The sequence below is a fragment of the Astatotilapia calliptera genome, chromosome 5, assembly GCF_900246225.1.
Source record: "Astatotilapia calliptera chromosome 5, fAstCal1.2, whole genome shotgun sequence".
Taxonomy (NCBI): Eukaryota; Metazoa; Chordata; class Actinopteri; order Cichliformes; family Cichlidae; genus Astatotilapia; species Astatotilapia calliptera.
In genome coordinates, this window is record NC_039306.1 from 13,566,257 (window position 1) to 13,584,241 (window position 17,985).

Consider the following 17,985-nt stretch of genomic DNA (forward strand, 5'->3'; position numbering starts at 1 on the left):
GTCACTGAATTGGAGACTTGGCTTTGCACCCTCGAAAAACCCGTAGCTAGCCAGGCCCTTATAAACGCTGCAGCCAAAGGTAGCGTAGGCACCGTTAGCTCTCCACCGGGAACACAGGACGGCTGGGTGACAGTGAGAAGCACCAACAACCCGTCTGCTTCTAAATTCAGATAAAACTAAGGTTATTGTATGTAGTCCTAAAAATCTAGCCAGATGCTTACTCTGGATGGCATTACCATTACCTGTGAGGAATCTTGGAGTCGTTTTTGACCAGGATGTTTCCTTCAATGCGTACATTAAACAAATATGTATGACTGCTGTCTTTCATTTGCACTTTCTTCAGTGGCTCCCTGTTAAATCCAGAATTGAATTCAAAATCCAGCTCATAACATACAAAGTTGTGATTATTCAGGCTCCATCTATATACCTTATAGTACTGCATCACCCATTAGAGCACTTTGCTCTCAGACTGCAGGCTTACTCATGCTTCCTAGAGTTTTTTAAAGTAGAACTGAAGGCAGAGCCTTCAGCTTTCAGGCCCCTCTTCTGTGGAACCGGCTTCCAGTTTGGATTCGGCACTGTCTATACTTTTAAGATTAGGCTTAAAACTTTCCGTTTTGCTAAAGCTGGATCAGGTAACCTTGAATCGTCCCTTAGTTATGCTGCAGTAGGTCTAAGCTGCTGGGGGATTCCCATGATGCATTGAGTATTTCTTCAACAGTCACTTTTTCCACTCACTATGTGTTTATACACCTCTATGCATTTAATCATTAGTTATTGTGCATCTCTGGCTCTCTTCCACAGGATGTCTTTTGTCATGTCTTCCTCCCTTCTCCCCACCTGGTCGCAGTCCTGCTCTTATATTTGGTTTTTTTCCTTATGTTTCTTGTATTTTGCACACCTCTGTTGCTTGTGTAGTGTGCACACAAGAATTTCACTCACATGCGCTGTACCAGTGTACCAGAACATGTGATGTGACAATAAAAGTGATTTGATTTGATTTGAAGATGGCCACCGCTCACTGACCTTGGGTCTGCATGAGGTTTGTTCCTGTTAAAAGGGAGTTTTTCCTTCACACTGTCGCCAAAGCGCTTGCTCATAGGGGGTCCTGTGATTGTTGGGATTTTCTCTGTTGTATTATTGTAGGGTCTATCTTACAATATAAAGCACCTTGAGGCAGCTGTTATTGTGATTTGGCACTGTATAAATAAAAGTAAATTGAATTGAACTTTACACTGGAAAATGATGCAAAATGACACAGAAGGAATTGGGGTTAGAAAATGAGCGTGGTATCAAAATGTTGGTAAAACTGAGATTTGTGATATGTTATAAATTATCACACTTTGTGATATGAAACTTGAAAAAAACAGTTTGTTATGTTAAATGTTACAGTTTTCTCTAGTGAATTAGCAAAAAACAGATAAAACATCCAGGGTTATAATGCTTGCACCTGTTATTCTGTGTCAGACATTTAATGGTGCAGTACTGCTACTGAAAATATGAGATATCCATTGATAACCAGATCGGATTGGATCCGATCTGGTTATGTATTGTGGACAACCCACAATACAGGTGACAGCTGTTGGCCTCCTTTCACAAGGTTATCTGTTAGAAGATTAAACCTCAGCCATGTTCTTTGTGTCATGGGCTGGGTCTGTGACCCAGTGTTTGAGTTCTTATATGTATCTTTTGTATTCATTTGTGCCCTAGTTTAGCTCACCTAGTTAATTTCTAGATTGCTGTTTAGTCTTGTTCCTTAGTTGTTTATGTCATCTCCCCTGTACTAAGTCTCCCTGGTTCATGTGTCATGTCTGCGTGGTTATGTTTAGTTCATGTCATGTCTAATCTCCATGTTTCCTGTTTTACTTTGAAAGTCTGTATTCGATGTCAGTGTATTTATTTTCGCCTCTCCTGTCCTGTCGTTAGGTTCATGTGTGTCAGCTGTGCTCCCATGTGTGGCCACTTCCCCTGATCATCCCTCATGTGTATTTACTCTCCGTGTTTCATACAGTCTGTGTCGCGTCGTCTGTGTTTCCACCCTCCATGTTGTCACAGCCAGTCTTAGTATTCATAGTTATGGTTTCCTGTGTCTTCATAGTTTTTCCTAGTTTTACTTTCCCAGTTTAGTCATAGTTTAGTTTGTCACTGCGTTTCTGCCTTATCTGCACTCCTTGTCACCAGCCACAATAAAGGCTCGCTTTCAGTTAAGTTTACTCCAGTCTACTCTCGTGTGTTCGCACCTGGGTCCACCACACACACCACCGCACGGTCTGCCTCCTCAGATCGTGACACTTTGAGCTTTTAAGCCACTCATCTAGTCACAAGCTAATGAAATCAAGTGGTATTTCTATATGCCAGTTATCTAGTCATCTTATATTATACAAGTCTGCGTCTACTATACAGGTCTCAAAATGAAAAATGAATCATCCATAATATCTGGATGTATCACAGGAAGAAAGTGCAAAACAGAAGAAAATTATTCACCTAAATAGTTCTTTAAAGAAGGTTTTATACATTAGGCAAATACCAAGAGATCCCAGACATCCTATATCATGACATGAACAAATTATACAGGACTGTAGACATGCACTAAATGTTACCAGAACAAAACAAAACAAAACTATAGTATCAGCTACAGAAGGTGTTTAGGTCCTTGCTTAGTGACCAGTGCATACTGTCACGTCACTGCCAAGTCAGAACAAAAATGTATGGCTCTCACAACATTAAACTGACAAATCTTATCATAAACAAATATTGTATAGTATGAATCCAGCACACTCTAGACCTAACATACCTTTAAACTGCAGTCAAATTCTCTGCACGCATAAGCAAAAAGCTGCTTAATCAGGTCTAATCTGCACTATTGGAATTTGTTTTCCTCACAATACAAAGATGGCTCAGTTGTTTGTCCTCCATTACTGCTTCTCCAGCTCTGGTTGTGCAAATATCCTCTAGTGAACCATGCACAATCTGTGATTGAACAGCTATGGCCTTTTTCCTCTTAATAACCAAGTGCATGACTATCAGTACCTACTTGATGACACTGTCTGAAAGCCTATTGTCCCTACTTTTAACGGGCAGTTTCCGTTTTCTCTGACACGCAGCATTTGGCAATTGAAGTGGTTAAACACTTTTGACTCCTGGTTTTGTCTGGGAGTGGTTGTATGAACTTGCTTTATGGGTAATCCAGTCTACAGGCTGTAATACACTGGGTGGCTCCACTGACCTGACAGATTGTCATCTTACATGTATATTACACTCAAAAACAGACCAATTCTTTATGGTGTGAGAACCGTACTTGAACTATGTGGGACCTGATGTCTAACTACAAGGTTTTTCTTGAGTTCTCATGCTGTATATTATTACTGGGACCCCAGGTATTGTTAGTATGGATCTGAACTGGTGTTCTGTGTTCAGTTTGCTTGTTTTTGTTTTGTTTTTATTGCTGTGAACTGTACACCATATTATATTATTTAATTAAGGGTTGTTTGTGAAAATTAAAATTAATAAAAATATTGTTTTTAAAAAAAAAGATAGACCTGAACAACAAGATACAATGAAAGTAACATATTTTCAAATTAAAGTGTAATTAACTGAATAAAGGAAACATCTCACACATTTTCATAGCATGCAGGGTTTAAATGTCAACAAAGATGTCAGGACTATGGTGGATTTGAAAGCTAGTCAAAGTTTAGGAACCAAAGCATACATATGATCCTACTGACCACTTGATCTCATTAGTAAAACATTTAAAAAACACATCTTTTACCTAACCATATTACATTTTTTAATATTAATTAAAATTATTAAATATTATAAAATATTGTGTGAATAAACCAAAAAGTTGAAAAACCTGTGGGATAAATACACTACACTGCCAAAAGTATTCACTTACCTGCCTTAACACTCGTACGAACTTGATTGACATCCCATTCTTAACCCATACGGTTTAATACAATGTCGCCTCACTCTTTGCACCCATAAGACTTTCAACTCTTCTGGAAAGTCTTTCCACAGGGTTTAGGGGTGTATTTTCAGGGATTTTTGACCATTCTTACAAAAGTGCATTTGTGAATTTAGATGGATCAGAAGGTGTGGTTCACAGCTCTAATTCATTCCAAAGGTGGTTTTATCAGGTCAGGAGTCTGTGAAGGCCAGTCAAATTCTTCCACACCAAAGTTGCTCTTTATGTCTTTATGGACCTTGCTTTATGCATTGGTGTGCAGTCATGTTGAAACAGGGATGACCCCTTCTTGTTTCAACATGTTTCCACAAAGTTGGGAGCATGAAAATGTCTTTGGATGCTGAAGCATTATGAGTTCCTTTCACTGCACCTAAGAGGCAGAGACCAACTCCTGAAAAACAACCACACATCATAATCCCCCCTCCACCAAATTTTAGACTTGGCACAAAGCAGACAAGTTCTCCTGGCAACCACCAAACCCAGACTCATCCATTGGATTTCTGAACAGAGAAGCATGATTTGTCACTACAGAGAACACGTCTTAGTGGTGGCATGCTCTATACCACTGCACCCAATGGTTTGCATTGTGCTTGGTGATGTAAGGCTTGGATGCAGCCACTCACTCATAGAGACCCATTCCACAAAGCTCTCCATGCACTGTTCTTCAATTTGAAGGCCACAAGAAGTTTGGAGGACTGTAGGGATTAAGTTTGCAGATAGCTGGTGACCTCTGCGCACTATGCGCCTCAGCTTCCTGCTCTGTGATTTTATGTGGCCTTCCACGATATAGTATATGTTTGCCTCCAAAAAACCTACAACTTTGTTTTCCCATTTAAGCATAAATTCATAGTTCTTGGAGACTGAGTTCAGCTGTTAATGCAGCCTTAAATTGACCCAATACAAAAATTATATAATTAAAAAAAAACATATTTATTAACAAAGGAAAAACTTACAAGACGACCCTATTGAAGGTGTTATATAGGAAGAACACCGCAGTATGTGTAGGAATAACCGTGAAGCATCTGCCTGTGTGCAAAATGTTATTCAACGTTCGCAGTCTGCATTACACGAATAAAGTAGTTTACACTGTCACTTATCTAGAAACCAGGAAACCACCGACAGATTCCAGCCTGAACTTGCTTACACACTCAAACTTCTCGCCTCAAGACCTCATTTCACAATTGACTCGACGTCCCACATCACCCGTTACCCAATCAAGTCGTTTACGCGTGGGGCGGGAGCTGCTGCAACCAATCGGAGTTCAAAAGAGAAGCGCGTTGTAGTCGCCCTGTCGAGTGAACTCGCCTGGATGAAGCTTCGACGATAAAAACCGAGCCGTCATGTTTTCGTCCCTCCCTCTCTGCCTCTGTCCGTCGGCCAGGCTGCCGCTTCTCTCAACCTTACCGGAACGTAACACCACAAAACAACCATGTCTGAGAAAGTCCCCTACAAAGTTGGTCAGTGTCAATGTTTATTTTTTCTGCCGTACTTGTATATCAAGTTAAGCTAAGCACGTTCGCGGTTAGTTAGCTAGTAATGCGTTAAGTTTGCAGGTTGGGTAACGGTTCCCATAGGCGTTTAATTTAGTATAGAAGCCAACCGTATACCGAAATAAATGTTTTATATGCCTTAGACTATTTTTTTTTTACTTATCCCAGACTTTGCAGGGCTTTCTGGACTCTATTACTGCTAACTTGCTAGCATGTGGTGAAACGTGTTATGTTATTACCGCAGTTTAGCAAGCTGTCCAGTTAATTTGTTGGTGTTTCTTAGTCATTTTAGCAGTAAACTTTTAGATTTCCTTTTCCCGGTATGTGAATAAAGCATACTTTGATTCATTTCTGAGAATGAATCGACATGTAACAGCCATACTTGCATCGGGCATGGGCTGCTCCGTGAACAGAAAGCTCACCCAAAGCCTCTGGGAGTTGTAGTCTATCAGTGGAACCGTAGTCGCTAAGAACCCTTGGCTCAAGCTGTGTTTGTAAACTGCACCTCCCGTGATGACTTGCGCTTCACCGCCAGTTTCTGCGTGAGTGACAAGAACAGGCATAGACAATGCTGCACTGAATGCGACTTGCAAACTAGTAACGGAAGCACTACACGTGGTGTTTGCCTAATGTTGATGTCAGGCCTCTCTATTGGAATACAGGTTTTTTGTTTGTTTGTTTTGATAGTTTTGTTCCCGAATTAGACGTGGTTCTCAGTCACAATTTGCTATAAATGAGCTGTTAATAAATTTGAACTGTGCTTCTATGTCTGCCATGAAAATGGACAATTGGTCTATTGAAATGCACCAAATGTGAACCACACCTGTCGTGGATGATATTCTGCAGCTGACTAGAAACAGAAGCTGTTAGGCAATGTCCCGCTAATTGATAGGCATGAGACGAAGTCCGCATGCAATCCAAGGGTCAAGAGTTTTAACACAATAGCCGAATCTGTTAATTTGTGATATAATAATATATGCAATAACACTCATTTACTACAAGTACAATTACAAATGGTTAATCAGTAGTTAACTACAAGCATTTAATCAGTACTGTCTTTTGTATTGTACACTGCCTTCCCAAGTGCTGCTTGATTACAAAAAAAATCATAACCACAGTCATTGTGGTCAGTAATTATATATAAATAACAATTCTTTTACAAACATACATTAAGTTTGGAGGAATGGTAAGTTTAATAAACGTATGAAAGAAGAAATGCACGTTTTAAGTTATTTCCTTGAACTACTAATTATAATTAAACAGAAAAAAATAGATTCATGACCTTTATGGGGAAGCCATTGTCAAGTAAAAAGGTGTATTCATAGTTGAAACAACGAATTGTTGCAAAACTAGTTTTTGTGTTGTAGTATTCAAAATTAATGTATTGTTTATATTTGAAGTTAAAATGTGATTTATTGCACAGCCCTAACCAGAAGGCTATTGTAGTGGGTCGGCAGCTATGATTACAGTAACAAGCCAAAGCAGCATGTTTCTGAGAGCAAGGCTGGTAGTGCTGCCTTATGTTATTAAATTATTATGACAGTGGTCAGAAAATGTATTTATAGATCTGGAATTTTTGCTGTGTATTTAAGTCTAAAACTAAAAGCAAGAAAAATTAGGTGTATCAATAAGGTCTTAACTAGTGGTAGGTTTCAAATATGCAGATGGCATTGTGGGGAAAACAAATCAGTGAACTTAATTTTAATGCCACTTGGCCATCATTGTTGTTGTCCCTCACACATTTTACACACTTAAAAATTTAGTTGCTTTCTTAATGGTAAAAGCAACAAATAATAATAAAAAAAACCTCCAAAAGCCAAAGATTTAATTTACTGTTGTCTGTGGCAAAGACATGTATCAGATTCTGTGTAAGAAGTGCTCCACTTTTGAATAACCTCATTGTTGAATCCTAATATTTATGCATTGAGTTGTCAGAAACCATATTTATTTTACATGTAATGTACATGACATGACACATTCTACTCTTTGTAGGAATGGTTTGATATTAATATAGGCACATGGTTGTTCTGAAAGTGCACTTCATACAAAGCAACAAGAGGCTGAAGTGCTAACAAAGAAACAGGATTAAGAACAAACAGACTTTTTGTAGATTTACGTGCTCTCTGTAAAGATCTGGCTTACTTGGCTCATTCCAATTTGAAAAGGATAATCACACTTCCCTATTGCATGCTGTTCATGACATGATTTTATTTCCTCAGTGTGGCCAACTTGTGCAACAGCAGCTGTTATGAAAATGAAAGAAGGGAGTGTAGAGACAAACTGTCAAATGTGCAAATCTGTTATGTCACAGCTGTGGTCATGTGAATTCTCCACCTACAACAAGATTATTAGAAAAGAAGATTATACAATTTTATATAAGAAATCTGTGCAGACAAAACTGGGTATGCACAGGGTGTTAAACTTGCACACAATTTTGCTAGTATTTTGGACAGTACAATTAAAACTATTAGATTTGCCTTTTTGAGACTTGTAAAACTGCAGTTTAAAACATAACAGAGTTGCTGATTTGCAAAACCACATCCTGATGATGTGGTTTTAGGCATTTACCCCCCCAACTAGTTCTTTTTGAAAAATGGAACACTCCAGACAAATAATGTATGAATGTTATGAGTGTCTTTTATTTTTTATTTATTTATGTTAACAGGCATTTTGCTTAAAGAAAAACACTCAAGTTTTAAACTTTTGGACTTGAATAAACAGACCAAGTCTGATGCATATATGAGGCTTTACCTGACAAAAAAACATCCACCTGAGAATGCCAGACCAGAGAACAAGCTTATTGCATTAATCAGTTTTATATTTGTACTCCTTTTGACAACCTGCGGTCTCTTTTCTAGCTGACATCAGCCTGGCTGAATGGGGACGTAAGGCCATCGACATGGCAGAGAACGAGATGCCTGGCCTCATGAAGATGAGGGAGATGTACGGTCAGTCCAAACCTCTAAAGGGAGCCCGTATCGCCGGCTGCCTCCACATGACCCTGCAGACTGCTGTTCTCATCGAGACCCTCACTGCCCTCGGAGCTGAGGTGACATTTAAAAGCTGCCTTTTAGTATTTATTTATCAAGAGAGCTTCCAGTAACTTCGCCTACATTGTGCGAGGGCACATATGCCCTCTTACTTTCTGCATTTAGACATAGTAATGTCTTTTTGAGAACAAACTGTAGGTCCCTTTAAAGTTGATGCATATAGATCTGTCAAAATCCTTTATGTTGTTTTTCGATAAGACTGTGCAGACCCTCCAGACAACTACAGTAGAGGACACATTAATTGATTCATTTATTGGTACAACCCATCTGGAGTCTGGCTTTTCTACCCCTCTGTGTGCCTCAAGGCCGTGGTATCTTGTTATCATGTTGGTTTTATCTCTCTGACGGGTAGTTATTTAGCTTACTGAGCCAAACTCATTCTCTCTGACCACAACTGGTCTTGTCCTGCAAGAACCTGCACCCTGAGACCTAGCAGAGAACAAATAACAATCTCCCCTCCCCCCCCTTTTTTTTCTTCTTCCCTGAATTGGTTTTACTCTGTCTGCATTGGTGGTGACTTGACTTACAGTCAACTTTGCATATTTAAAACTGTTAGTAAGGGTATTGAACTGTAGATGGCAGCATTGAGTGACATTTGTTCATAAGGTAATAGCCTTAAGGTTTATTTCTAACAACTTGACTTCAGGAAAAATCATGTTTTGTGTGCACAAAAAACCTACCCTGATTTATTATGTAATGTTACATTATGAAAGGGTGAATGTGATGATTGGAAAATCTCAAGTTAAAAATCAACGAATGCTGCTAAAGTTTATCTAGATGTGCTGAATGATTTTCTCACCAGGCGTCATTGCATGTCATTGTGACTGATTTACTGCCCCTTGAGGCGTTGCAGCCCAACTGTTAGTGTTGCAGCTGTGTCATAAGGTGGCAGAGAGAGACTGGTGGTAGTTTACACTGAGACTCTAAAACACATTGGGGACTCAGGGTTATTCCCACCGACAGTTGAGTACACAGTGTGCTGTAGCTTGCTTTAGTTGGACTTTGGTTTCCGTTATCTACACATTTCTGTCCAAGTAAGAATCCTGCCAGAAAACCAGTTAAATGCACTCAAAGCCAGCAAGCTGTTATTTATTAACATGTCACTTTACACGTTGTTTATAAAATCAATTAGCACAGAGGTTCATCAACAGCTAGGTTACCTGGGTTCATGTAAATATTTATTTCATAGATTGTGGTGATTTCCTGTTTAGTGTGTGTGATTGTAGCTTCATTTGTTTGTGCCTAAACTGACCCAGATTCTTCCTCCTCAGGTTCAGTGGTCGAGCTGTAACATTTTCTCTACTCAGGATCACGCTGCTGCTGCCATCGCCAAGGCTGGCATTCCAGGTAACACACACTGACAAGTTGAAAAATGAATTGGATAATTAGTCTCAGAACTGACTCATTTTCTGCAAGCATTCTTAAATCTTAGATTTTTTTAAATCTTGGAAGTGACAGTTAGGAGGAAGTACATGCTCTTAAGAGCTTTCCAAAGCACCATGTGTTGTTTTAAATACATGACAAAACTGCCAGGACCTTTTAATATACACACCTGAATTTTAGAAATAAAGCACGTTACTAAATATATCTCTGTCCATCTGTAGTATATGCCTGGAAGGGTGAGACAGATGAGGAGTATGTGTGGTGCATTGAACAGACCCTGTACTTCAAAGATGGTCAGCCCCTCAACATGATCCTGGATGATGGAGGAGACCTCACCAACCTGGTCCACACAAAGTACCCTAAATTGCTGGCAGGTTGGTTTTATGCACCTACACTCACGGTGTAAAATGAAGCTGCTATTATTATTCTTAAGAAATCTTGCATGAATCAATCTTTCTTTGAGCTTTTGGCCACTGCATACAGCAGCTGCGACACATTATTATAATAATATGAACACTGATGGGGTTTTTTTTTGGGTTTTTTAAGCATTCTTATTTTTCATGCAAGTTTTCCAAGCTCTTAAGTTCTTCATGTAGAACTCCCTTGGACTTGTTTGCTCGTGGTATAACAATAGTTTTGCTCTTGGTATTGTGCAAGACTTGTTTCCAGTCAATGATCCATTATCTTAAGTGTAGTGGGAAAATGCTAAAACGGGAAGGGGGGGGGCTCAAGCTCTTTTTGCACTTTAATGCACGTAGTTTTACTGCCCCTTGAGGCGTTGCAGCCCAACTGTTAGTGTTGCAGCTGTGTCATAAGGTGGCAGAGAGAGACTGGTGGTAGTTTACACTGAGACTCTAAAACACATTGGAACTCAGAGTTATTCCCACCGACAGTTTCACATAAAGGTGTACTGCATGACCAAACATCCTGTTAAAATCCAGCTGTCATGTATATACAGAATAATAGTGGCTTTACAACTAAAGAACTGAGAGAGGTACTTTTACCCTCAAAGTCCCAATAATGTTCTATTTGTTGTTTGTGAACATTTTTCTTCATTGTGTGTTCATTTTTCACCACAGTAAAAAAATCCTACACTTCTATGGTAAAACATAAAGGAAAATATGTCTTTCATTCCTGCTGGTGGGATTTGAAGATGCAAAAAAGACTACTGGTCACTTGATATATGACCTTTCAAGATGAGTTTATGGTATCTTTCACTAGTTTCAGGTCTTGTTTTAAAACGGCATTAGGTTAATGAACCTAATGTTCTTTCAAAGTGTGAATCCCTTCTGACTGATTGTATTGTTTTTGTATAACCATGCAGTGTCCTTAATTTCTCAGTGATAGCCAGCAGTTGCTTATGGTTATGGCCAAAATTCTCAAAAAAATCTGTAAACTATGTACAGGGTACACCAAACCACTTAGAGGTTAGTTATTATGTACATTATTTGTTACTGTTCTTTTGTGGCTTGAAAACATCTATAATAAGTCTAGTGCATGACCAGTTGTGGTCATGATTTATTCGTCACGGTCAAAGTTTATATAAAGTTCCAGGTTTTTAAGCAATTTTGTATTTCTAGGTATCCGTGGCGTGTCGGAGGAGACCACTACAGGTGTCCACAACCTGTACAAGATGTTGAAAAAGAGCGAACTGAAGATCCCTGCCATCAACGTCAATGACTCTGTCACCAAGGTGAGCAATCCTGAGCTTTTTAATCTCCAGCCTATCATGTATAAAAATATAAACATCCCTCCTAGTGGACTTATTCATTCATGCAAATATAAATATGTTAAGTAGTTTATAAATATGCTTGATTGAATTGGTCTGTAAAATGTGTGACCTTGTGAATATTTATCTGGTGATCTATTTTTCTCCATCCTATAGATTTGAAGATAATGGAGTAGTTGTAAAATATTATCTGTTTATGAGGTGAATTACTTTGTATACAGTAATGATATGGCTAATTGAATGAGTTTGAACTAGATTTTCAGTTAATAACACCAGCCTGTCAACTTGTATTCTTCTGCCTCATTTCAGTCTGGAACAGCCTCTTTATTCCATGTAATAACATTGTTTCCCACCCACAGAGTAAGTTCGACAACCTGTACGGCTGCAGGGAGAGTCTGATCGATGGTATCAAGCGAGCCACAGATGTGATGATTGCTGGTAAAGTTGCAGTGGTGGCAGGTTACGGTGATGTGGGTAAAGGCTGTGTCCAGGCTCTGCGAGGATTCGGCGCTCGTGTCATCGTCACTGAGATTGACCCCATCAATGCCCTTCAGGCTGCTATGGAAGGTAGATGAGGATGACAAAACTGTGCAGTACTTAAATAATGGGAGCAATCATTTTTAAGCTGTTGGGAAACTTGCATATTATATATGTTTCCTTTAAAATAAACAGGTTTCTGTAATTGAAACGGTGCTTTTCTCCTCTGTCTTGCAGGTTATGAGGTTACAACCATGGATGAGGCCTGTAAGGAAGGAAACATCTTTGTCACCACCACTGGCTGTGAAGACATAATCATGGGACAGTATGTTTGACCAACTCTCGTGTCTTTCAAACAGTTTAATTGTTTTTGAGTTTTCTTACACATTTAAAAAGTGGCTTATAAGTCAATGTGTTTACCTTCAGCCACTTTGAGCAAATGAAAGACGACTCCATTGTTTGTAATATTGGACACTTTGACTGTGAGATTGATGTCAGCTGGCTCAACAAAAATGCTGCTGAGAAGATCAATGTCAAGCCTCAGGTAAGAACAATGACAGCTACTTAAAGATTCTAGAGAATTCTGTGTTTTTGGTTATAGAGTATATACTAAAATGTATATTAAGATGGCATTACTGTTAATAGGATGTTGGTGAATGTTGAAGTGTTCTGTATTCTGTTGCTTTGTGTGTTAGTCATGAGGGGGGGTGGCCAAAATAGTTCTCCACATGGAAAACAAGCACACAAACAAACAAACAAAACCCAATATGAGTTAGGTTTTTTTTTGTTTTTTTTTACTGCCCCTTGAGGCGTTACAGTCCAACTGTTGGTGTTGCAGCTGTGTCATAAGGTGGCAGAAAGAAACTGGTGGTGGTTTACACTGAGACTCTAAAACACATTGGGGACTCAGAGTTATTCCCACCAACAGCTTAACATAAGATGTACTGCAGCTGTTATTTTTTTAATCACCCTGATACATGTGTAGTTGTAGGAGCTGGCTAAATATTCAGGTAAAGCCTAAGCGAGGACAGGGAGAGGTTACACAACACAAAGGATGAGCAGATGTCTCCTGCTGTGTCTAAACTGTCCCTGCACAGCTGCTGATTCTCCTCCGACTCCTCAGGTTGATCGCTATCGTTTGAAGAACGGTCGTCACGTCATTGTCCTGGCAGAGGGCAGGCTGGTTAACCTGGGCTGTGCCATGGGACACCCATCATTTGTCATGAGCAACTCCTTCACCAATCAGGTACTAAGGCTGAGTCAGCGATGCTACAGAAAAAAATTATAATGTATGCTGTAAACTTTCATCTGTAACACTAGAATTCTATTAACATTTGGAACTTTGAAACAGAGTCTTTGAAACAAAGTGATAACATTATAATTGTTTTGTAGTCTTTATTAAATCCAAGTTCTCTACTGTAGGTGCTGGCTCAGATTGAGTTGTGGACAAACACTGCAAAGTACCCTCTGGGAGTCTACTTCCTGCCTAAGAAGGTCAGAACATACACTGATAATACTGCTTAAGCTTATGCAGCACTTGCATTGTATCTGGTTTGTACTTTGTTGGACATGAATAGGAAATGTCAGATATTTACTTAAACTAGAATCTTCTTTTTTTTTTTTCTTAAGTCAAATTTCTTTAGATGTGTAAAGACATTGATTTTCAAACAGAATTTATTTTTATTTATTTATTTTTTTGAGTGAAGAGCAATTTTATATACCTTTATTCAGTAATTTATTATATCTTAAGATGTGATCAAAAATGACCTCTGGGACTAAATAACCACTGCAAGAAAATTATCTCTTCTGAAATTCTAAGTTTCTGCTTGTTAATATTTTCAGGCAGACATTAAAGCATGAAGGATAAATGCAAAAACCCCCAAAACTGAATAGGCAAAAAAGAAAAATAACTGGAATCTTTATTTAACATGTTTTTGCTCATTTATTCTTTATTTGTGTTCCTGTAGCTGGATGAGGAGGTGGCAGCTGCCCACCTGGATAAACTGGGAGTGAAGCTTACCAAGCTGACAGAAAAGCAGGCCAAGTACCTGGGCCTGCCCACCGAGGGGCCCTTCAAACCGGACCACTATCGTTATTAAGCTCCCCTGCAAGTCTGGGGAAGAACAGAAGAAAGAGGAAGAGGTGTGGCCAGAATGGTGTTGGTGTTTGGTGGGTGGGAGCACTTGAACCATGTTGCACTCTGGGTGCTGTGTTTGGTTTTAGGCTGGACAATAGCTCAGTGATTCAGGGATACAGAGACATTTTTCTTCCCCCCAGCCTGTAAATGAAATGCTAAAGACATTAATTCACAAGTTGCATCTGGCAATCCATTTGGTGATGCTGACGTTTGAAAACGGTACCCTTAACGGTAGCTTCTGCTAACTAGCGAGCGTTGAACGACTCGCCTCTGGTTGAAGCTAGACTTTAGGTGGATGCCATTCTACCACCAAAGCTTCCATCAGTAGCTTTAAATGGTTAGTTTTTTTTAAAAGAATAAATAGATGAAGCTGTGGAAGCTTTTTTTTTTTTTTTTAATCTCGTCTTATTCTGCTCTGACACACCAACACACGCCAAACTCTTCGGCTATCTCTCCTCTTTCTCGCCCATACTCTTCCGAAACGCCATCAAGTGCTACTGCTGTTAAAGAGAATTTCTCTTGCTGGTTGTCATTCCCTCTCTGTTTATGGAATAAAACAAATCCTCATGCTTTTCTATCTAAACTCTTCTCTCTGTCTCATAGCGGCTCAAGGTGGAACATGATGGGACAGGTTTTTCTCCCGCATCTTAAGCCAGGCAAATGTTTGGCCTAATTCCAGTGTGTTCACACTAATAATGACATGTGTTAGCACTTAATTGAAAACTGCACTCAAGCTGTCTTAACAAAACTGGGATCGGTCCTGAAGCGATAACCACTCATCCAGACTAATCACTGAAGTCAAGAGGCAAGCCGCAGCCAAAGTAATCAAAGTACCACCAAAGCACGTAACGTTTTTGCCTGATTTAGGAGTCCTTTTGATGCCTCATTTTCTTCCTTTTGATGTAATTAATGTAATTCAACTCGAAGGGCCAAAGTGTTTGCAGTGCCCCACCTTCTCAACTCTTTTCGTTACGCACTATGGCCAGTTAGGTTCTTGCAATGCTGGGTGTAAATGGATCACGGTGAAGGTGAAGTGCCCGTCTTTTCCCCTCAACGGTTAAAGCCTCAATGCAGGCTTTACCTGCTTGTAAGTGGATTAATGTTGAAACTGCCAAGTGACGATTAAAAAAACAAAAAGGAAAAACATGCCGACTCTGAATTCTTTCTCCTCGTATGGTTGTAAGGTGATGCATCTCTCTGGAGGGGGGACTTTTTATATTGGGTTGAAAGGTCGGGTCAAGAAAACATTTGGCTGAAACACCCGATGGCTTGTTCGTTGCCTGTTTTAAATTGATATTAAGCCTTTTTCATAACCTTATCTGTGTTTAATATTGCAGCTATGACAAAGCAGGTTCTAACCATAACAAAGTTCTTAGTTTAATCCATGCTGTGATCTTTCACTAAACTGAAACAAACCTTTAGGGTTATTCTTGGCTCATTCAGAGTCAGGAGGGTTACCACACACAAGCGCGATTGATTGATATACAGTAAAAGCAACAAGTCCTTTTTGCCTTATTTGACAAGTACATTTTTCACTCTGGCCAACTGATAGCCTACTGTATTACCATGTTTGAGTAGAGCAGCAGATAATTAAAAAATTCTTCACTTGTGTGTGTATATTACAGTCCTGAGGATTTTTCATAGGGTTGCTAAAAAATTCCCAAATGAAGATAAAACTGTCCTCCTACCATTGTCTGTGGTATAACTCCGGTTCATATTTCTAGGGTCTTAGCAGATAAATTGCTTGTGACCTAAATGAGGTTTAAATAAATTTTTAGTTGTATGGCATAAATACTGTGATAATCTTTCCTAACAGGTTGGCAGGAATGACCAGTTAAAAAAATAAATGAACGATAAATTCAAGCCTCATAGTTAAAGCAATCCACGTCCCGACGCAGCTCATTGCCCCGAGCACAGCTAAACCACAGGCATTCGCTCTAAAATTTTCAAATTTGCTTACAGGCTAAAGGGGCGACCTGGGGTGTGGGTGTCCAACCCCAAAAAATGAGTGTAGTTAGGAGTCACACAAGGAGGCCTGATCCCCTTACCTGGGAAAAATGTCTTCTGCATCATTTTAAATATATGTAATGTGTTGAATATAATAACCAGTGACAGCTCTTGTGCTAATCACATATCTGAAACACTTTTAAGTGATAGAAAAACCCCTCCCCTTTCAACTGCTTCAGTGCCTGTCATTCTCTAGGTCCTTTACTTTTTAAAGGTGAATTTGCAGAATGCAATAGTGCCTAGTCTGACAGCTGTGGTTGGCTCCACTATCTTGTTGGTAAATCTTTTGTTCCTGCTAGTAATGGACATCATTGCAGAGCAGTTGTTTTATATTATAACATGATGAATTTTTGGAAAAGACACTGTGTGCTCTGGCCTCACAGTCCAAACATGCTCCCTACCAGCTGAAAATCCAGATAAGATCGTCTGCTGTACAAGTCCTCAAGGCATCAGTCACAATGTTTATAAAAAAAAAAAAAAGACTATAAAATTGAGTTAGCTGACACAACACAAGCCAGATGTCAGATCAGCAGACCTAATGCAGATTTAAGTACTTAAATCATTTTCAGAGTCACTTGACTGATTGGATTAAAAAAAAAAAATCAAGAGGCAGGATAAAAGGACCTTAAGGTGACTGTTGGGGCAAACGGGGATGAAGGAAGCTCAACATGTATAATGTCAGTCTGCTGTTTTGAATGTCTCCTGAGGTTTCACCTGATCTGCTTTTAAAAAAAAAAAAGAAGTTCTCCAGTGGCGTGGAAGAGCTCATTTAAATCTGTTTTATGGAGACCTCAATCTCTCTCGAGGCCAAATTGTGACACAAGATAACACATGACTTGAGATATTATTGGAATAGACTGTTCTGAAAACACGAGCTTGGACTGATAAAACACACAGCAGTAAGAGACACTAAAGCCCTCTCCAAAGTAAACCTCACATTAAGAATTCAGTGTGTATGAAACGGTTTATACGTTTTATTCAGTTGAACCAAAAGCGACCATATTCGGGGTAAATAGCTGATCTAAGTTTACAGCTAATGCCTGCATGTTGCCTCCAAGGGTGCGATGCACATATGTATACCTGTTAATTGGTACGAATAACAGTCTGGTAAAATGCCAGAATTTCACTTAACCAAAACTGAAGCATAAACGTCCTGTGTGGTCTGTACCTTACAGGAGGCCAGAGTATTTGGCAGATAACTCCATGAAAATGCTCTAAAGATGCCAACAACACATATATGGTGGAGAGTTCCAGTTCAATGATTTAAATTAGGGAAAGTGGAGCACTTCAGAAGCACTAATGAGGACGGCTATCCCCTGGGTCAATGCACAAAGCACCCTTTACTTCTGATATGCTTATTCTACTTTTATTGCATGGTTGGATATTTTTACTATTCTTTTTTTTATCCTGTTGTATAGTTGCAAGTATCTGTACTTCCTGGGTAACAAATGTATATGTTGCTCTTCTACTAAGTGGTATTTGATAGATTAACAATAAAGTATTTTATATACACCCACCAGCTGTCACGCTTCATGTGAGACTAAAGACCAGTTTTACCCATTGTCCCTCATCCCACACATTGAAACAATGTCCCACATTTTGATTTGCTCTACTTTTCAATACTTTTATAACATCTGGCTTTAATCCAACAGTTGTGAAGAAAGCCAGGAAAGCTTTCATCGCAGGTTAACCAGTCACTGATTTTTGTTGCCAATGTTATGACCAGCAGGGGAAATTCACCACAAAGT

The 17,985-nt window shown here is 39.3% G+C and overlaps 1 protein-coding gene and 3 non-coding genes across 4 annotated transcripts; all 4 read left to right on the forward strand.

Moving 5' to 3' along the window:
• Positions 1-5,285: 5,285 nt before the first annotated feature.
• ahcy (adenosylhomocysteinase) lies at positions 5,286-15,376 on the forward strand. Its single transcript, XM_026167324.1, has 11 exons — positions 5,286-5,421; positions 8,313-8,503; positions 9,776-9,851; positions 10,109-10,261; positions 11,468-11,580; positions 11,976-12,183; positions 12,331-12,418; positions 12,520-12,637; positions 13,217-13,339; positions 13,516-13,587; positions 14,061-15,376. Exons 1-11 carry the CDS (start codon positions 5,394-5,396, stop codon positions 14,190-14,192), a joined length of 1,302 nt encoding a protein of 433 aa, XP_026023109.1. The 5' UTR covers positions 5,286-5,393; the 3' UTR covers positions 14,193-15,376.
• On the forward strand, positions 9,336-9,468 carry LOC113023118 (small nucleolar RNA SNORA17). The gene has a single exon (XR_003272512.1). It is a non-coding gene; the product is annotated as a small nucleolar RNA SNORA17 (small nucleolar RNA).
• LOC113023120 (small nucleolar RNA SNORA17) lies at positions 10,650-10,781 on the forward strand. The gene has a single exon (XR_003272513.1). It is a non-coding gene; the product is annotated as a small nucleolar RNA SNORA17 (small nucleolar RNA).
• On the forward strand, positions 12,890-13,022 carry LOC113023117 (small nucleolar RNA SNORA17). Its single transcript, XR_003272511.1, has one exon. It is a non-coding gene; the product is annotated as a small nucleolar RNA SNORA17 (small nucleolar RNA).
• Positions 15,377-17,985: the final 2,609 nt, after the last annotated feature.